Source organism: Vipera berus, assembly GCF_964194415.1.
Source record: "Vipera berus genome assembly, chromosome: 1".
In the NCBI taxonomy this organism is placed as follows: domain Eukaryota; kingdom Metazoa; phylum Chordata; class Lepidosauria; order Squamata; family Viperidae; genus Vipera; species Vipera berus.
In genome coordinates this window covers 211616666-211638918 of record NC_138202.1, presented here as the reverse complement: position 1 = coordinate 211638918, position 22253 = coordinate 211616666, and the positions used below count along the sequence as shown (strand labels likewise).

Sequence of the window (22253 nt, the reverse complement as noted above, 5' to 3'; positions counted from 1 at the left end):
GTTCATCTGAAACAATATATACATTGAATGAGATCCGCGTTTGTAAATAAGTGAACCAAAGTGTATGAATGTTAGGGTAAGACTACAAAGTATGTTAGGACATATCAGCTAACATTTGGGAAGACAAAGATTTTTAAAACCAAAATAGTTAAGAGGTTGATCATTTGCTTTGCCACAGTGATCAATAAGAATCTATTTCCCATTCTTATTGCTGCTCTCCTCATATTAAACTAATAGCTTGTGGGTAAAATGTTTCATCACTATGAATTTTTGTTATAGATTATATTCAACAAACCCTTTTTGTTGGGCACTGCATTCAGAATCTTTTGTATGCCATGCAATGGACTTTAAGTCTTCCTATTCTAAGATTTTTACCTTTAGCCTTAACTATGATGTAATTTGTTTAGCCTCAGGAAGGAAACATGTAACTTCCACAGTTTTTAAACGTTTTGGCACACCAGGCTACATTCATTTCAGTATGTTGCATCAGGGGTTAGAACAGATGCATCCGTGGCAGGGAGGGAGCTTCTTCATCTTATAGGTCAGGGGTGGACAACTATGGCCCCTTCACAACTTGTGGACTTCAGCTTCCAGAATTCCTGAGCCAGACATGCTGGAACAGGCATTCTGGGAGTTGAAGTCCACAGGTCATAAAGGGGCCATAGTTGTCCCCCCCCCTGCTAAAAGTCATTCAATGCTATCATTTTTCATTGTGATGATAGCTGAGGGCAAATGGATGATTTATCACTACACTATGGATGCCAAGGCACTCTAACATCTCTTGATAATATATACAGAATGACAATATTAAAATAAGTGGTCAGCATCTCACAAGCCTGCCAAATCTTTCAAGATTTTATTCCTGATATCTCACAAGTTTTCAATAGTCTAACACAGGGGTGTTGAACCACACCCACGCCAGCTTCAGCAATGGGAAAAAAAATCGCGATATGTCACGACATGTTACATGACATGGCGAGTTTGACACCCCTGGTCTAACATGAGTCTGTGGAGGACTTAGAGGGAGCGAGGGTGAGATGGTAAAAATCTTACAACATCTGGCAATTTTAGGAAAAGTTGGCGATTCTTGCAGATCCTTATATCACTCTCCCCGTTCTCAGCTTAATAATTGGTTTTAGTGGGATTTTTTTTATACCTTGATTGTTATCCCAGGTGGTGTAAGATAAAATAAGAGTTAGAATAGATCAGGGGTCTTCAAACTTGGCCCTTTTATGACTTGTGGACTTCAACTCCCAGAATATCTCAGTCAGGCATGCTGGCTGAGGAATTCTGGGAGTTGAAGTCCACAAGTCAAAAAGGGCCAAGTTTGAAGACCCCTGGAATAGAACATATATGAATGGTGTAAGGTAAAATAAGAGATAGAATATGAACATATTCTACATATGAACATACAGTATGTGAATGAATGTGTGCATGTTTCTATGAGTTTTTAAGGAGTCAATATTTTGGTAAGAAGTATGTATTGTGTGCATAAATACTGTATGTCCAAATTGGCATATATGAAATATCAATGATATTTCCAGGAATCCAAATATTGTAATGGATAAAACCATGGTGTATAAATATGCTTTGTGAACCAAGCAAATTACTCTTTATTTAACAAGTCAATAAACAAATCAGCATGTGTGATTACAGCTTGTGTTTATGTGTGGAAGTGGATGCGGAAGTGTGCATGTCTGCATATAAAAACGTGTAGAGGTCCCTCACCATCTTTATTTGTTCATGTGACCTCTTGATCTGAAAAATATTTTGACTAGGTTGCAAAAATTGCTTGTACCTCCATATTTCCATGAAAATGCATAAAATAATTAATGTTGACATCATGCTTAAGTTAGATTGATGAAATAGATTCCCCACCTGCCAGCAGCATGTGATACACATGCCCTTTAATAGCCTTCAGATGATGTGGAACTATGAAAACTACTCCACATTAAATGGATATTTTAAAATAATGACACAATAAGAGCATAATAAGAAAATAAGAACATAGTATGTGCTCCACTGTCTCAAACTCAGGAATGTTGTTTTTGTATCATTTGTACTGAAACTTTTAAAAATAATAAAAGATAATGCAAATCACATTCAGAAGAAAAAAAGGTTGGTGAAAATAAAGTTGTAATGTTTTCTTTTTCCCATCCAGGTCCACAAATGCCCTGAAAACTATCCACAGCTCTCTCTCTCTCTCTCTCTCTCTCTCTCTCTCTCTCTCTCTCTCTCTCTCTCTCTCTCTCTCTCTCTCTCTCTCACACACACACACACACACACACACATACATACACACACACACACACACACACACAATCGGGTTCACAGCCCCAAGTTAAGAATCCTTGCTCTCACTCTTCAAGTCAGAATCTGATTTTTGAAACAGTGTTTATTATTAGTAAATGGGATACTATGCCAACAAACTCAGGGGCTTCCTATATAAGGAAATAGTAGCTCAATAAATTATTTTTTATTAGATTAAATCCCACTTTTCCTCCATGAACTCAAGGTTGGCCACAGTTCCACCTCCATTTTCCTCCCCAGAATTCTTTGAGGTCCATTGAGCTGAAAGGAGTACTTTTAGCCAAAAGATACCGGTGGGTTTCTATAGACCTCAGCTGCCAGAATCTCCCAGCCAGCATGTTTTAAGATGTGCACACATTAAGAAGTTGATGAGGTTTTAAAGTCAGGTATTACAAAATGCATGAGAAGAAAAACAGGAAACAAATCGTGCATTTAACTGCTCCACAAAACGCTGACTGGCCTCGGCCTCTGCACTACGTCAGTGATTCAGTTACTGGAATGGTTCTGTAGCCTCATGTTATTATCATGTTTACTTTGTAAGGGAACAGATACAATTTTTGATGCCATGTTTATTTTTGCATTTTCTCAAATATTTAGTTACAGTATGGCACTGGAATGAGTAACCAAAGATGACACACTGAAAAAACATATGTCCTGTGAAAAAATTGCGCTGAAAAATTCGCCAATATGACTTTTCTCATGTAGTGATGGAAAACTGGCAGACAGTGATGCCCCTTCTCTGTCTCTTCTAAGAATTTGTTTAAGAATAGTACCATCCTGTAGCACAACCCAATAATACCATCTAATGTCTGCATGGGGCACCTTTTTTTTAATCTATCCAAGCATTAGAATCATAAAAAAATGTTTATTTCATCTCATGAAATGAAGAACACCCAGGATATTTGATAAACTGATAAATTTAAAGAACAAATTACAATCAGAATTCTAGAGCCTATTGTCATTTGGGCATGTTTTTCCCCTTAGATTTTTCAAAAAGAGTGTCTGCTAATAACAGTGGAGGCTTCCCTTCTGATGAAAAAATAATAATTTTCATCAAAAACATAGCAAAGGAACCTGGTTCCTTTGGTTTCTGGTTTCTCACAATTCTTGGACAGCTCACTTTTGTTTTCCAAATAACAGATCTCCATACTAAATGCATTTGTACAATCCTACCTTGTCTATTTTGGCCTATACAACATCCCATCAGTTCAATATTTATCTACAATAAAAATAGGAAAAAATGTCTGCATCTAAATCAATTTCTTCAAACTATTCTGCACAAAGCAGATCTCTCTGCTGGAAGTTGCAAGCGGGAGACAAAATCAGTGCATAGGAATCTATTATCAGGAATGAATGCTGGGTGTTAGCATAAACATAGCAGGTGAAATCAGGAGATACAGACATAAATCAGTGAGGCCAAGCAAGGTCAACATCCAGGAATCTATAGCTCAAAAGGCAACTGTAAGAAGCTGAAATAATGGAGACTTGAGTTTTGACTTGTTAATTCTTGCCACTTGATTGAATTTTTGCAAGACATACATATGGTTAGGGCATCTCCTGCAGCTATACCTACTCTGGTTCCAGCTTGTTATGATTTGAACTAACTGTTTCCATTTGGCTGATTTAGTTGACTGCAAACTTTCCATCTTTGGCTTTCTGTCTTTATCCACATCTTTGTTTTTTTGGACTTTGGGGCATCCAACATGTTTCCTCCTTTGGGGTCAGATGTAAGCTGATTGTACTCCTCCTCAGCAGTTTCCATAGCAGACTGCAATTTATCTTGAGCATCCTTTCATCCTTCAAAGCAAAGTTGTCAGAGTCATGTCTGAAACCAGCACAAGATGGCCTCAAAAGTGTCCTCCAGATGTTGTTTTTTTATTCAACTTTCACGAACTCCAGTTGCCGTGCCTGTGTCCAGGGATCTGGACACTTGTGGTCCAAAACATCTAGAGGGCATCAGAATGCTCATTCTTCGAAGTACAGCCAAGAACTATTGTTAGGAATGACTCTTCTGGAATGTTTTGACATATCTGCTGACTTCAGAAATGGGATTTGCACAGTCCCATAGTCATTTTTGAAAATGGCATGTGCTAAACTTTTGAGCATGTAAAACGAGACACTCAGCAAAGGTGATCAAATAAAGGTTTAGCTCTTGCAAGTTATTTGAACGTTTTCTTACTGTGTAGGCATAAATTGCAGAGAAGAATGAGTAATGCCCCCCTAATATTATAGTTCCATAAAATTATGACTAACAAAGGAATAAATAGCACATCTGCTGGGATCATCAAACCAGAATCAAGAACTTTATAATTGCATTCTTAAGTGCCCATTGAACACAGCAGGGTTTATTTTGGGGCAAATATGCTCACTGTTAACCATAGACTATGTGATTTTCCATGCAGGTAGAAGAATTATGAGAATAAACAGTATGATTAGATTTTATCATGCTTCCTTGTTCTTCCTATATTTTCAAGAGCTGTAATTCATTGCTATTTCCAACTCTTTTAGGTTTTCTTAAGTTTGCAGTTTTCACATGGAATAACCTTTTTCTTATTTCTCCTACAGCTTTTACTGTATCAACAGAATATGATTTCTGACGGCACAGAAAACTAGAAGTAGAAATAAATTATTAGAACGCAAATTTGCAGTGGTGACAGTCAAGAAGGGGGGTGGTGGATTTCTTTCACTGATGGGAACATCTCATGAATAGAAATAACTCTGATACCTTTTCAGCAGGACCAAATTCAAGATCCTAAACATTTATGCTTTTTGCTTGGAAAGGAATGGACAAGCCATGACCATCCAGAGGTTGTGGGGCACAACACTCTATCACTATTATTCATGCTGGCCTGGACAGCAGACCTAAGCTATTATTTGCTGCCCAGAATGATAAAGCTGAGTAAACCAAGAAGCGGCTGTCACTAATTTTGATTTATTTCTGAGTACCATTTATGGCTTAATTCCACGGCTGCTAAAGTCATAAATCATTAGTGTCAGTGAGCCATTGGGGCTCTTTTGGATGCCAATAGGTATAACTTTAGGAAGCTGTAATCCACTCTCAGCTCAGCAGTGGTTGTCCTGGGAAATAGTTTGTTGTCCTCAGTTCCCTAGCTGCAATATTAAATCCCGTTAGCCAAAGGAGCTGTAACAGAGAATTCAGGCATGAAAAACTAAGCGATGTTTGGTCTTAAAAGGTCTGTTTTTCCTTAATTCAATGTAATTAAAACTCTTCCTAGGAAAACTGCTCACAGTGAACATCCATTTGCTGAATTCAAAGGTCCTTACTTTGTAGTTCTAGTAGTCTCAGTTCCAGTTGCTTCACCATTGTTGCTTGCTGCTATCACTTTGCAACACATAGATTAGTGAACCACAATGCCTATTATCATCTTCTCCCCAGCTACTTTTCTGTGTTTCACTTGCTTTTAAGTTTAAAATTGCTGTAACAACTGTCACAGAATGGTTCCTCCCATTTTATTTTAGTTGATTAAATACATAATGTAATGCTATTTAATAGACCCTTGACTTTTAGGCACAGTTAACTGAATGTCATAAATGATGTTAGTACTTTTTTTAGCACTATATGAATTAAGATCTTAATCAGGGAAAGAGAGGTTGATGTGGACATGTTGTGTTTAGTTAAAGGACTCTTGCTTTGTAACTCTTACAACAAAGTTCCTTTTTTCTTTATGGGGAAAAGGGGAAAACCAGCAACCAATGCTATAGGTCAGCGGTCCCCAACCTTCTGGCCACCAGGAACTGGTTCCATGGTGTAAGGTTTTTCTGTGTACCGGAGGGGGCGTAGTTTATTTGCATGGCCCAGTTTTGCTGGCATTCCACGGACCTGTGCTGGTCCGTGGACTGGGGTGGGGGGTTGGGGACCCTTGCTATAGGTAGTCTTTCATGTATGACCACAATTAAGCCTCAAATTTTTATGCTAAGCAAGATAGTTAAGTGAATTGTGCCCCATTTTGCAACCTTTTTGCCACAGTTAAGCAAATTGCTGAAGTTAAGGGAATCATGCAGTTGTTAAAAGACAATCTGGCTCCCCTACTGACTTTGTTTGTCGGAAGCCAGCCAGGAAGTTTACAGATTGTGATGACATGACCCTGGGACAGTACAACCGTCATAAATACATGCCAGTACAACCGTCATAAATACATGCCAAGTGCCTGAATTTTGATCATTGTGACCATGGGGATGCTACAATGGTTGTAAGTGTGAAAACTGGTCATGAGTCACTTTTTCATTGCCACTGTAATTTTGAACAGTCATTAAACATAAGTCGAGCATTACCTGTACACAGTACATAATCTTATATACTGTGTCTACCCGGAAAATAAGGCCTACTGTGAAAATAAGTCCTAGCTTGATTTTTTGGGGTGGGCCTAATATAAGCCCAACCCCAAAAATAATCCCGTTTGGGGGCGAGGCACACACCTAAAAATCAAGCTAGGAGCGGGGGTGGGGGCGGAGCTGCCCCACATGCCCCACACCCACTTACCTTGCAGCCAGGCCTCTCCTCACCGGCCCACTTCTTCTGCAGCATCTTCTGCAGCCAGGCCTGCATTTTTGAATCCATAGCTTGATACTCGGCTGCAGAGGCCTTCCGGAAAGGCCTGACTGAAAAATGCAGGCCAGAATGAAGCTGCTGCTTCGGCTGCAGAAGAAGTGGGACTGGCTGGGTGGGGCTGTCGGTGCTGGAGGTGAGTATAAAAGACATTCCCCGAAAGTAAGACCTGGTGCTTCTTTTGGGGGGGGGAAAGACCCGGTCTTATTTTCGGGGAAATATGGGTAGCTCTTTTTAAAATAAAAGAATTATTTCCTCCAGTTTAGTTCAACAACTTTCATTAAGTATTTATTCCAGCTCATCTCTCAAAGGCAAAATATAGCACAGTGTGCTGGACCAGTATACATTCAGCTGCTCCATTTTATATCTACTTTAGGAATTAAGAACTGTGTTAGTGCATTCAGTATTTATAGGGTTAATATAGCTTTCCTAGCAGCATTGTAAGAACATGTAGCATTTACAGGGTTAAACATTATTTCCTCAAGAGATCCCTTATGAGAATGGTAGTCTGACTTAGTGAATACCATGCTTACCTAGTTAAGTGGATGGAGTTTAAAGTTTTATAGCAGGACTTCCAGGCTTTGTCTTTTGTTCTACATCTCTTCACAAATGCATGCAAGGATGCTTCTTAGGTCCAAAACAATATGGGGTAAATTTACCTTCAATTTTTTACATTGTCAGGATGGACAGATGTGCCATGTTGGAGGATCTTATCAGCAAACGTAAGTCTGCCTAGGTTGTCTGACCAATAAAAGTATGTCTAACACCATTCTGCAGAGTTTATGCTATTTGGATCATTAATTATAAAGCAATTTAATTAGTGTTCCATTACACACAGAAATATACTTTATTATGTAAAATATGTTCCCAATGAAATATTTAGGACAATATACAATACATTGTATCCTGAATGTAAATAATTATTTTAAAATTAAAAGCCTTTAATAGAAACTACAAAAAATATAGAAACACTTAAAATATTTGTATAATTATTAAGTCATAAAGAGAAAAATCTGTGGAATTCTATTTGACATTTTGATATAATGACATAAAAAGTACAAATCAAATATCCTGTTGAAAAACAGAATTTTAAAGATTCCTCAGGATATCAACATTATCACAGGAGATCAAATCCAATTATATTGTGACAAATCCATACATTTTACGATGCTTGTGCAACCAACCATTTCTAGTTTTGATTCTGTATTCTTATTGGATCATTTATCTGTGATCTGGTCTGATTCTGATTCTCCCCACCTGACAGGAAAACAGGTAATAGCATAGGGCCAGAGAAGTAGCTGAGCCTCATTTTGGCACAGCCAAACCCACTAGGTCACAGCTCTCTTTTGTCTATATCTATTTGTCTTCTTTCTCATCTTGCAAGTTGTTTCCACAACTGGCCATAAGCACAAGTCAACTGCAGTCAAGATGTTTCTCAGCACTAACCCAGTTATATTTAGAAAAACTACATCAACATATTCATGGTACCCCTTGTCTAGTACTGTACTGTATGTAATATAATATTTCTAAATTAGGGAATGTTTTTAAGGATACCGTTCTGTTTAGAATAGGTTCAATGTTATAAATCCCTCTTAGGACTAATGTCAAAAGTACTTGAAAAGTGATGAATGTAGAGAAGAGTTGGCTACAGCTAGTATGGAAGAAAGGGATGTCTGAAATAGAAAAAGGGTTGATGAAAAGAGGGCAAATGGGTAGGGTCACCATTTTGCTGTGCATTTCTCTCCTCTTCAATTCATCGCCAAAACTCTGCCCCTTACAATAACAACCTTCAACAGGAGAGAATTGTTCATTTTGATTGCAGATGAGAAAAGATAACAAATGGTACCCATCCTGCACAACTAACTTCTCTTTATTTTGTTGCACCATCTTATATTTTGTTTCAGTCACATTCGTTACTTATTTCTCAAGGGAAGTTTTAATACTGTGTTAGTAGTGCTTAATAATTTAATTTTATTTCAAATAAAGCATTATATAATTATAATGGAACACTATGCATTAAACATGCACATATTTTAAAGTGCTTTAATTGCTTTTTGCATTCACTCAGTTCTAGAGTCAAAAAGCAATCCAGACAGGTTAATGAGTTATCAAATATTTAGTCTTATGGCTTATTCACTTTCTTGGGGCTGGGTCATCTGAGTGAAAAACATAAGATATTCATATAAAAAAGAGTATGCTGTCCAATAATTAATTAACTCTCATCTAATTCAACTATCACATATAATTCAACTACCAAACCTGAGGTGCTGCTGTTCATTTTCCTAATCCTGCCACAAGCATCGGGGGCTTGGCACCTAACAAATAATATCTTTCTTCCTATCAAACAATAATGAGGGTCTTTAACATCAAAAAGAAGCACCTTTCTTAGCAGTGATGATGGGACTATCCCCAGATTACAAAGATATTAAAAACGGCCCTCATTCACATCATTATTCAGGAATCTCTTGCAGATTCTTTCCCTGCCACGTTCTGCAGACATTTCAGTGGCTCCAGTGTACCACAAAAACCTACCATCAGATCAGAAAATTGAGAGACAAATAAGGCCATTCATACAGAAGCACTTAGCCAGGCTCCCAAGGACCTAGAGACTCAGTGCATTAAAACCCTTAAAGGAGAAATATGACTCTGAAAAATGCTTTTATGCAAGTTCCTTGAACTTCAGTGATATTTTTCCAAGAAGTTTGAAAACTATCTGGAAATAAATAACTTCTACGAAACGACGACAACTCCAACCTAGTGTCAATATTTAATCCAGCCACGTTAGTTCCTTTTGTTAATTTTGACCTCTGGTACTTCGCAAGCAAAATAATCCATTTGCTCAAAGGTTAGCAATATTCTTTTCATCGACTCAGTTCTGGCCACAGTCTTTTGCATTTTGGAAAAACAAGGCCTTGCTAATTAAAACATTGAGGCTCTGTGGCAAAAAATTTTATTCGTAACTTTTTGCAGAATTCTAACCCCAATATCCAGTTCCATTGTTTTTGTTTTTGTTTTAAAAAAAAAAAACAACAACAACAGTGGAGCCAAAGGACGAATCAAAAGGGCAACCGAGAAGGACCCAAGTGACGGATGGAAGTCCTTCTTGAGGAAAGTCCACTAGTAGCAGTGCTTCAGAAAAGGCTTGGCTCTTCGTTAGCAAGGGATTCATTTTCCTTGATGTATTTGAAAATGTCAATCTCATCCATATTTTGGACCTTCTCTTCTGCCGGCTGTCTCGTTTGGGTTGGAGAAGATGGCAATTTTTTCTCCGGTATCACTGGCTTCCTAGGTATTGTTGGCTTAGATGCTATGTTGGGCTTGGGTTTAAGCTTGGGTTTAGAGCTCACTTGCAACATTTTTTCAAAATCATCTTCCACTCTGAAAGAAAAAAAAGGAAGTAAAGGCTTTTTTTTAATTTCAGTCGTCCAACATAATGGCGTATGACTGTCTTTCTCTACCCATTACAAACATGGAGAAGGGCCACATTTGCTTGGTACATGGGAGTTTCAAATGCAAACTGCTCACCTAATCTTCAGGTGGTAATCAAGTATAGGTAATCCTCAATTTACAACAGTTCATTTAGTGACCATCTGAAGTTACCACGGCACCGGGAAAAAGTGATTTATGACCGTTTTTTCACACTTACAACCGTTGGAGCATCCCCAGGGTCATGTGATCAAAATTCAGACACTTGGCAACTGGCTCATATTCATGACAGCTGCAGTGTCCTTGGGGGGTCATGTGATCACCTTTTGCAACCTTCTGACAAGCAAAGTCAACAGGGAAGCCGGATTCACTTAACAATCCAAATGCAGTGATTCACTTAATAGTCGTGGCAAAAAAAGTCATAAAGCGGGGTAAAACTCAGTTAACAACTGTCTCAGCAACAGAAATTTTGGGCTTCACTGTGGTCATAAGTCAAGGACTGCCTGTACACTCTTCGGATAGCAAGAAAATGGGAAAAGAGTTTCTCCAATGTTCCTGAGTGTAGCTTCCTGGAATCATTCCAATAAAGGGAACATAAAGGTTGGGTTTCCCTTTCCAGGACAAGCCCAAACAACATGGGAAGGCTCTTCAAATAGGCATCTCCCAGTCCACACCTACCTCCTGGTATCGCAAGCCCAAGAACTCCTGTACCTTGTAAGGTTGCACGTTGTAACACTTGGGACGCCCTCCTAACACTTGCACCAGAAGATGACCTTAATACCAAGTGATTTCCTGGGCATCTGAATCCTGGCCACTGTCTAAACCAGGGCTGGGTAACGTTTTGGTGGCCGTGAGCTTTCTCTCTTTTGAAAGGGAGAGACCTGCACTCAGAGCAGCTATGCTGCAAAGTGAAAACACATCTCAGTGGCCCCTAAGCAGGACCTTTCCCAAACTTTGTTTTATTTCCCCCCTTTAAAAAAAATGATGCCCAGCTTATTTCAAAACTTACCGTGCATTAAAACAGTGGTCTCCAACATCGGCCACTTTAAGACTTGTGGACTTCAATTCTCAGAATTCCTCAGCCAGCATGGCCGAGGTTGGAGCCCCCTGCATTAAAGCTTTTCTGTAAATTTCATCTCCAAATGGCAGAAAACCATGCTGCTAACTTTTAGGGGGGTCATTAAAAAAAAGGAGAGTCCCTGAGGTTGAATGTGACTCTGGCTGTCCGACTGACCATCCTGTTCTAAACAGAGAGATGTAGGCTAAGTTGAGGTTGATTCTTTTGCCCATCCTTAAGGACAGCACAGCAGCCAAGCACAATTTTTTCCATGAGTATACTCAGGTACTTTTCTATTTTTAGCTTGTGCAGCCATGTGAAAACATTGTGCCATCACAGTCGACCAGGGTACTTGGTACATTGTCTCATGCTCAATGTATGTGACTGCATTAAGACAAGAAAAAGCATCACCTATTCACAATGATTAAATTATGTCAAAAAGTATAACGAACATGGACATTGTATTACTGACTGCTGGCATTTAGAAAACTCTGTGTGGATTAGCTACAGAAATCCTGATGAATGGGTTATCTTATAAAAGAATGAGATTTTTAAAACTCCAGGCCCAATATGGAAGTGGGGACTCGGCTTTTGGCAAGAGAAATGCAATTTTGGAAGGTATGAAGGTCATTATATTTTATGGAGTCAAAAAAACAGCAAATGAAGCATAGCAACTATCTGAAAATATTAAGCAATGTCATCTGCTGGGAAAAAAGTATGTAGCTGTATTTAAAAGAGATTTATAAGCAGCTCAGACATCTATGGACTATTTTTATTTAAAAGTTTCTAAACAAAGAAATCCATGTTCTATTTTTAAATCTAAGCACATTAAATCCACTTTAAAAAAAGAAACACATTGTTTGAATATCTTATCGTAATACTATCATGATTTAACTTCAGCCTAATCTTAATGGAAAAATATCCATAGCTTCTAAATATGCCGAAAAAATGGAAACAAGATAATTGCTATGTAAGGTCCAAAGACTATAACACACCACAGATGTAATGCTGTTCAGCCAAAAGAGATCCTGTAATGGGGAACCACATCTATTCTGTAGAACAAAAAAAATACATATTCATCCATACTAAAGCCACCATATCTAAAGTATTAGTTTTAGAGACAAAAACACATTTGGTAAATAATTGCATTTCTGATATGAAATCCCCGAGAAATTATCTCAACAATCATGTAAAATGTCTCAAAACTTTGCAGTATAGACACAGAAGCTTCTCTGTGTTGAAAATGTTAGTGTTGAGCCCCCCAAGGGTGCTCGTAAACTAAGAAAGATCGATTATCATTTAATCCCACTGACTGATTACAAAGAAAAAAAGAGTGACATTACAAATATCAGCCCCCATTTACTCTATTAACAAGTACTTTTAAGGTGGTGCCTTAATTCATCGTATTCCTAACTGCCTTTTGATAGAAGCAAGATGTTATTACTTATTTGCCTGATAAAGAGGAAGGAATCTACTGTTGTTCTGGTTCTGCTGTATTTTGCAAACATCCATTCTCGTTCTCAGGTTCAGAGAATTCCATTACACTTAACTATGGATCCTGCAGGTAGCCCTTGACTTAGGACAGTAATTGAGCCCAGAATTATAATCATAAGTCGTGCCAGTGGCGTCACCATGTGGCCACACCCAATTTTATCTTTTTTTGTAGTGCTTATTAAGTGAATTATTGCAGTCACTAAGGGAACACAATAGAAATCAAGTGAATCCATTGTCTGCAGTGGGCGTTTTTACCGGAAACTGGAAGTAAACACCAATTTCCAACAAAAAAAACTGCAAATCCTGGTCATGTATGGCCAGTTGCCAAATACCCAAAATGTGATCACGTGATCATAGAAGACAGGGGATAGAGTCATTAGAACTTTGAATCAGGGTTATAAGTAGCATCGGGGAGGTCTGTCACAACCTTTGAGCTAAGTGACCAGTTGTAAGTCAAGAATGACCTATATCTGCTCAATCAATGAGACCCTAGGTGAAGGTGCTATAGGCCAGGGGTCCCCAACTCCCAGTCCGTGGACCAGTACTGGTCATGCCAGTGACTGGTCCGCACAAACAAAGCCCCATCCGTGGGATGTAGGCAGCACACAAAACCACGTACTCTCCAGTCCTTGGAAAAACCTTTCTCCAAGGAACCGGGCTCTAGTGCCCAAAAGGTTGGGAACCTCTGCTATAGGCAGTAGGCTTACCATTCTCTTCCCATCAATCTTTCCACTTTAAAGAGAAGGTGTTTTTCAACAAAAACAGAATATCTTTCTGACCTAGTAAGTCTAGGCTCACTTTTCTAGCAGGTCCTGTCTTGTAGAAGAAGACTGTAATTGTGCTGACACACTTATTCTCCATGAGTGAGGATTTTGATCAATTCTGCAATTTCATCTTCATTCTGAATTGCTACAATTCTCACATTCTCTGAATATTTATCTGGCTTTGATGGCTTTTATATCCAAGGTGTCCTGATAGTTCTTGGTAGTTAAACCATTCACAAAAAGTCCCGTGTTCCCAGAGCAGAAAAATAGCATATTGTAAGTGGGCCTTAGGTAGCCTTGCAGTAAGAGTGATTTCAGAAAGTATCATTCTCTTCTTCCTTCTATAGTGACGTGACCTTATAATCTTCTCTATTGGAATTCTTTCTAAAGCAGGCATCTATTTGTAATACGAGAGCTATGCTGTTTGTTCATTTATTTAATCAACCTTTCAAGGCTACCATATTTCCTGGCATTTACTTGTGTTTCTCTGATGAGAGAGAAGGCAGCGAAAATTAAAGAATGCTGAGGAACCTGTTCAGAATTGTGAGAAAAGATTATAAAAGGTTCCTCGCTGGCCTATATCAATAGTGTTCGAGTTGACCTATCAAATCAATTGATGCTTGTAGCTCTGATTCCTGAAAAATTGCTGGCTGTACTTTAAAAAGTGATTGAAATTTGTTGTGACTCTTGCAGATTATGTTCAAACTAGCCATGCTAGTTTTCTGAATCCTTGCCATGCTTCCTTTGTAATTGCTAAATGTTATATGATAAGAGGCAAGGCAAAATTTAACACAGATATCATTATGGAAGCAAGATTGGGGGATGAAGGCTCCACTCAAGTCCCTGGCTTGAACATTAATCCTGCAAAAAATGTTTGAAATTACAAACCCAATGATTATGATAATTGCAGTTGTCAAGAAAAGATCAGTCGGGAAAAAGCCAGATTCAGTTTAAAGTATGATTTCCTGCTAAGATAGTAAACTGAAAATTAAATTAATCCCTACTTTGAATCCATGATCTCTATCGCACAAGGCAGCATTTCTTAAATAGGACTGAGGTAGAAACCGGAATTTGAGTAAAGGATACAAGGAATGGTTTAAAATGAAGTTAATATATTTTAGGATTATTGTCTTCTGGTGACAAGCAATGTCTGAACAAGGCCAGAAGATCTGTTGGGTTTATCTTTAATCAGTTAATGGTCTCCTGTGTAGAAGTAATTTTATGAGGTAAGCTAGTTAAAGTGAATTTCCAGTTCTCCAACAGGTGCCCTCTAAATGTCTTGGATTGTCAAAACCCTCATCCCGCCATTTTATTTCTCCAGAGACCATGACTTTTCATGTTTGAGCTGAATCTGAGATCTGCAGAGTCAAGGAGCATGATGGGCATCAAAGTCTCTGTGGACACCATGCTAGAAGACCCAGGATTAGAAAACCAGAAGGTCCATTACCCAGTTTCCTCTAAGGATCGAACTAGAGCAGGAGTCAGCAACCTGAAACAGTGAAAGAGCCACTTGGAACCGGTTCCCTCACAAAAGGAAAAACTGGGAGCCGCAAAAAATGTGTGCACAACAGGGTTTGTGCATGCGCAGAACAGGGTTTGACTGAAAAGTGGAGCTAAGGCGAGATATGCACGTACCCTGCATATTTGAATTGATTGGTTGAACTTTTTTAGTCCCACTTTTTTGTTTTTTGGACTGCACATGGCAGAGGACTGGGAGCCGCAGGAGACAGCTGAAAGAGCCGCATGCGGCTCTGGAGCCGCGGGTTGCAGACCTGTGAACTAGAGGCATCCAGGGAATCCACAACTGAACAAAAGAACATGACCCTCCATAGTTGTAGAATTTGAGCAATTATGCTTCTGCTTGCACTTCTGAAAATATTTTATAGCTATTATAACTACTAACCATAGATAGCAATGTATCTAAATTGATGAATGAGAGCCAGATGGTGTAGTGATTAAGGCACCAAGCTAGAAACTGGGAGAAGGTGAGTTCTAGTCACTTCTTAGGCACAAAGCCAACAGGGCAACCAATTTTTTGGCAGTCACTCTCTCTCAGTCCTAGGAAGAAAGCAGCAATGGCAAACCACTTTTGAAATCTTGCCAAAACAATTGAGGATTTAAGAAAAGGAAGAAGTAGACTTTATATACAATTCTAAAGAAAGTCTCCATATATCCCTTCCTGTAGCACTGCTAAATACCAGCACCTTGAGGGCTCATAAAAACTAATGCACTACACATAATCATGAGTCCAATTCTCAAAAGAATTTTGAGTTTCCTAGAAAGATTTGTGGCTATGTATGTCTGATGAATCCCAAACAGGCAAACATGGCCACACACTGCCAGCTAGGGCCATTTCAAGTAAAAATATCAGAACTACACATTGTGTAAAAATAGAGAAACCCAGTCCTGAGGGATGAGATGGCAATCATTATATGAGTGTATATATTTCCCAGCTATATAATTCAAATAAAATAGAGTTATACCTTGGAGACATCGTGTCTTAAAAGATCAGATGTGCTCTTAAACATAAAAAAGCATTAGCATTTTCCTCTGAGCAAACTAAGGTAGGTGTCTCTGATACATGTTATTACAAAATGTTCCATTATAAACAATGAAGAAGAATCATGTTTCCAAAAGACCTTATGCAACAGAGTGTTTTTCTTCTTCTTTCCATTATGAACAGGTTATTAAAACTCTAAAATGTTTCTAACTGCCTCACTTCTATTTTCTCCCCCCACCCCAAATTTAAATCCAAGCGCCTCCCTAGAGTTGGTGATAAGTGATTCTACAGAATTTCAAAGAACTCTAGTTAAATGTGCAGCATAGCTCAATAAATTGAAACTGCAATGTAGATTATCCTATTGGCGAGATCCAGTCTTAAGTCAAATTATCAGCAGATTCATTGAAATCAGCAAGACATAAATTAGTTGTGATTAATTTATCCAACTGACTTCAATGGATGTGTTTTAGGAATAATTCAGTCTGTAAGTAATCTAATGGTTTTTTAAGAAAGCAAAGAACTGCTAGAAAAGTAACTGATCAAAAGTGTTCGGTTTATACCTGTATGAAATATTTTCTTTATCAAAATGTAAGAATTTATATCACTTCGTAAATATTTAGAGTCCCCAACTACTCTTCAGTCTCTATATACTTCAGATACCAGTGTGGAGGTATGGAGGCTCAATAGCTTAATGAAATTGGAGACGGTCTCTGCTCCAGCCATTCAAGTCCTAGCATGTCAAGTGAGCTCCCATTGCTTGCCTCAGTTTCCATCCACCTAACAGTTCAAAAGCATGTTGTATGTGAAAAGATAAATAGGTACCACTGCGGTGAGGAGATGAGTTGGCACTCTGTTTAGGCAGCCAGATTCCTGCCAGCTCTGAACTTTCCTGGCTGCAGCACCTGTTTACTGATTTAACTGATTAACTCTTGACTATTGTACACCATTCCTTTTGGCTCTGAGGAAATGCCTAGGTCTAGGAGAAGAATGGATGAAAGACATGAAGAGAAAAACATGATGCTAAGAATAACTGAAGAACTACAAGAATGATGGAAATAACTATTGCTAGAATCCATATCCACTCACATTTATTTATACAATCCCAATTTTGAAAACAGTGGGACCTTAGCAGGCTAAAGCCTAGAGGTTGTCTTCTAATCTTGGGCTGCTTGAGGCAGACAAGCTTGAGGAGAGAGATCACATGCACACAGCACTAAATTTATCATGCAATTCAGATGAATACCTCAATAGTTCCTCTATGTCTTCAGCAGGACTAACATTTAACACAGGTTCTCTGTCTTCACTGGCTGTCAGCAAAAGCAGTGGATCTCCAAGAGTTACCATTCCACCAAGATCTGGTCCTTCAAATAATTTCACATCTAACATTTAAACAAAAGACAGACAGAATCAGGCCAAAATACAGTGATAAACAGCAACTATAGCCTAAATAGCAATGGCACTTAGACTTATACTCCGCTTCACAGTGCTTTACAACCCTCTCTAAGCGGTTCTACACATCAGTATATTGCCCCCAACAATCTGGGTCCTCATTTTACCGACCTCGGAAGGATGGAGGCTGAGTCCACCTTGAACTGATGAGAATCGAACTGCTGGCAGTCAGCAGAATTAGCCTGCAATACTGCATTCTAACCACTGCGCCACCATGGCTGAAGTTGAGTTGGGTGGGCAAAAACCATAGAACTAATTTCACACGATCCAGTTTTAAGTGGGCCCCGCCCACATAGAAGAATAAAAAAATTTGCAAAGTGGGGAATATCAGATTGGATTGATCTATGTCACATTGCCATGAATCCTGAATTATATTAAGCTGTATCATTGACTTCCACTGCCAAACTATTTTGAGAGAAAATATTTTATTATACCAATTCACGCCTGCATAGGAAACAGAAAAAAGTGACCTATATTCCTTTTTAAACATAGAATTATTTTATTCATTAGGTATAGTAAATGAAGCATAGTTTATACCAGGCTTGGAGGAAGCTTTGAAATATTATTGCATTACAATTCTCTAACCAAGAGAATTAGTTAGGGTTAAGAGAATTAGCCTAACCAAGCATAACCAATGGCCCATTCCAGTTTTACACAGTAAGCTGAAAAGTTAAGCAGATACTGTGTATCTTACAGATGGGATGCAAGTATTGTTTTCTTTTTTTTAATTATCTCAGTATTTTTAAACATTATGCATGAAGGACTTATATAATAGTAATAGTTAACATGTTGAACAAGTACTAAGTTCAAACTCTCACTTGGCCATGGGATGAGATTTTTGGTTACCGATGTGAGGATAAGATGTTGGGGGAGGGGGGAAGAGGATCCAAGACATGATTTGATCTGTCAGAGAAAATGCATGATAGAAATGCAATAAATAAACCTAGCTCAAAAAAACTAGTTAAGGAATTAGGTAACTATCTCCAGAATCCAAGATAGAGTTTTATAGCTAAAGATTCCATAGTTTGCGACACTTTTTTTTAATCCTATAGAGCAGGGGCGTCATCCCAAAACCACGCCCACCCCATTGCCGGCAACGGAGAAAAAGACCCGATACATTGCGTGACGTCATGTGACGTCGTGAGTTTGACGTATCTGCTATAGAGTATATAACAAGCAACTTGAATATTCATTAATACCTTCTTTGACTGCCAATATCTTCTTGTTGCTGTGAGATGAAAAATCTTCAGATGTACCAAATAGTTCTTCTCCCAAATCCACTTCTTCATGAAAAATCGTTAACTTGGTTTTATCTTCTTGAGCAGGTGAGGACATGGGCTTCTTGAGTTTTTTAGATCTAAATTTTTAAATAATAAACCAGAAATTATTAAGAACCTTCTGACAGTAGGGATTTCGATTTGGCGTGCTGATGTTGACCCTTTTCAACCACGTCATGACTTTAATTTTATTAGCCATGAAAGAAGAAACATGCTGACATTGGTCCATGGTTGAATTGCTCTATTGAATTGCTCCAGGGTTCTGAAAGTTTATTGAAAATAGCATAAAGGGTCCTCATCCTGACCCAATGTCAATTCTCTCCCAATGTTAATTTGGTCCTTGATCTGCATGGCCTACAGTCAGTTTGGTGTAGGCTAGAACCAGAAGACTGTGAGTTTTAGTCTCACTGTAGGCACAAAACCTGGGTAACTTTGGCCCAGTCACTCTCTTTTGGCTCTAAAAAGCAGGCAATGACAAACCACTTTTGAAATTTTGCCAAGAAAATTGCAGGGACTTGTTGAGGCAGTTGCCAGGAGTCAACACTAGCTCAAAGGCATGTGCGCATACATACACATATATACACTGAATGGTCTACATTGTAATCATGAAGTATTTTGAAGGAACTCTTTCTATGCCATCTGCTTTAAATGTGACATATGAAAGATACAAATGGGAAGAATATTTATAGTTGATCATAATATACTGCAGTATACATATGTACACACACACACACACACACACACACACACACACACACACGGATATATATATCCATATCCAAACTTATTCAAGCCTTTTTAAAAACAAAACCAGCAAATTTTATTCTACCTGGAAGAAAAGAAAAAGAAAAACTACACAGATACTGAAAATGTGCCCCCAGCAATTCATAAGGAATGGAAGACAATTCATAAAAACATTTCCATGTCTTCTGAAAGTAATGGTAGTACAAGGTGCAGAACAGAGGGAAGGCATAGCTCAAATTAATTCAGCAAAGCATTCATTAGCCCACTAAATATGAATGTTGTAGATGGAGAATCTGGGGACAGACTTTGTGAGGCTTTTACTCTCTCCCCCCCCCCCAGGACTACAAGATATAGTAAATCATGATACTACATAACCGTATATAGGATACGCACCTCAAGATGAGTGGCATATAAATTTGAAAAATAAATAAATAACTGAACCAAACTGAACTATACAGGCATATATTTAAGAATGAAATAATGTTAAACCTGGGAGATTATTAAGAATACCACTGCTAAACTAAACTTGATTAAGAACTAATTTTAACCATTACTGATACTTAGGGAGAGTGTTGTTCCCAGACGTCTTACAACTTTCTTTTCTATAGGCATCAGTGATCAACTTGGTGACTGACATAACTAGCAATGCACATTTCCAGTTACCTCAAAACATGGAGGTACCAGGCTTCCTAAATTTGTATATAGCAAGTTCCTGCTGTCACAAGCCATTCTGATAAGAATATCCAGTGCTTTTTTTGTAAAAGAAAAAGGTGCCGGAACTCACACATGTCATACAACCCACCTTGCCTACCCTACAAGGTTCCATCCAAAAAAAGTGCCGGAACTCCGTTCTGAGCGTTCTATGAGAAAAAAAAGCCCTGAGAATATCTATCAGTGGCATAAAATGTCCAAACGCAAGAGCAAATTATATTAAGAATATGTCCAACCCCAAAGTCATTCAAAGTGACTGAATGAATGCCTTCTTCCAAATAAGGCTGGTTATGCTGCCAAGTTCCAGTAATGGGGATTAAATTCAGGGAGAGAACACAGAACAAGATGGTTGATCAGAAATGCCCATATACCCAGCATGACATCAAGAAAAAGAGCTGAGAAAGCATAACATGTTCCATGGGAAGAGACAGATGCCTACGCAGCTGTCAGTGCTCACTCACATAGCACCGTTTGTAACTTCTCCAAGTGCCTCTTTTTTTTTTAAGTTGAAATACGGAAGCCTCTTTCTATGAGTTTGTTGCTGCTGGGCTAAACAAGTCATGAGCTTACAATTATCATTGTCATTGTACTCATTGCTGATTCATTGCTAGTACTCTGAGTAAATAAAACTGCAATGTTCCCAGAACCTGTTCAAACTCTGTAGGAAAATGATACTTTAGTACTAAAGAATGTTTAGAACAAATATAGACACAAATATTTCCATTTGCTGAATAACTTTCATTGCTTTGGAGATATTAAAAATACTATTTTTAATACATATTCCTTTAATTTGTGTCACTTTATGCAGCATATGTGTTCTTACCAGAAGAATGAACAATATTTTCCAAGAGTCTTTCCTATTAATGAGTTATTCAGTTGCTCTTTATACATGAAGCCAATTCAGGTTAGAGTTAGTTCACAGTACAATGCATATGCAATGTCTTTTGCTAAAGTAATCTCTGTTGGGTCATAACTTTCTTGTAGAAGAAAAAGCAACAGATAAAACTGACTTCATAAACTACAATATTAGTGCGAATTTGCTTTAAGGTTGATAGGAAATTCGATTTGCTTAATTACAATAATTAAGAAATTATAAATGCAATGTTAATCAAGCTCTTAAAACCCAATGTAAGATAAAGCCTTTCCTAAATAGGGACTGCACCTCAGTTCTCTTTTTACTTACTTCCTCTGAATGTTGCTATATTTGGTTTTGTAAAGTAAGACTAAAGCTAGATGAGAGCTTCATGGATATCCTTTGTCACCAAAGCATTTCTATTAAGAAATGGCAGGTGCCCCACCCCCTCTCTCCCTCTCCCTCTCTCTTAGGCTCTCCTCATTCCACATGAGGCTTACCATGAGTAGTTGCTTTGTCCCTAGCTGGTCCAAGTAAAAGTCCCTGTCAGTGGACTTTCAGAGCTCGTTGTGGTGGCGCAGTGGTTAGAATGCAGTACTGCAGGCTACTTCTGCTGACTGATGGCTGCCAGCAGTTTGGCAGTTCGATTCTCATCAGCTCAAGTTAACTCAGACTTCCATCTTTCCGAGGCCAGTAAAATGAGCACCCAGGTTGTTGGGGACAATATGCTGACTCTAAACTGCTTAGAGAGGGCTGTAAAAGCACTGTGAAGCGGTATATAAGTCTAAGTGTTATTGCTATTGCTAGTTGCACTGTTCTTTGAAATCTGGCCAGGGGTCTGTACAATGCCTACAGGTCTGAAAGAGACAGGATAAGCACAGATTTCGCTCTTCTGTATTTTTCTCTAATTTCTTACTATTTTGGGCCAGGCAGTTAAAAAAAAAAGAGGAAAACATACTATTAAAATACAGATAAACATAACTGTGTCAACGAACCAGACTTATTTTAAGATTTTACAATGTAAATTAAGTCTGTGTTGGCACATCGAAACCATGGGAATTGCATTGTACTTAGTCTGCCATTCTAAGCATGCTTTTTTGA

General features: G+C 38.4%; 1 protein-coding gene across 3 annotated transcripts in view; it reads right to left on the bottom strand.

Moving 5' to 3' along the window:
• Positions 1 to 9901: 9901 nt before the first annotated feature.
• The window catches only part of HS1BP3 (HCLS1 binding protein 3), a 37413-nt gene continuing 25061 nt past the window's right edge, over positions 9902 to 22253 (bottom strand). Inside the window, exons 5-8 of one of the 3 annotated variants that reach the window (XM_081330659.1) lie at positions 18767 to 18924; positions 17362 to 17497; positions 12356 to 12412; positions 10114 to 10255 (exon numbers count right to left, since the gene is read on the bottom strand). In XM_081330659.1, coding sequence (XP_081186785.1) covers positions 12373 to 12412; positions 17362 to 17497; positions 18767 to 18924 — 334 coding nt within the window. In that variant the 3' untranslated portion in view covers positions 10114 to 10255; positions 12356 to 12372. Of the gene's footprint in view, positions 10256 to 12355; positions 12413 to 15531; positions 15677 to 17361; positions 17498 to 18766; positions 18925 to 22253 lie in introns of those variants that run through there. The other 2 variants (XM_081330658.1, XM_081330660.1) reach the window with 2 other exon arrangements.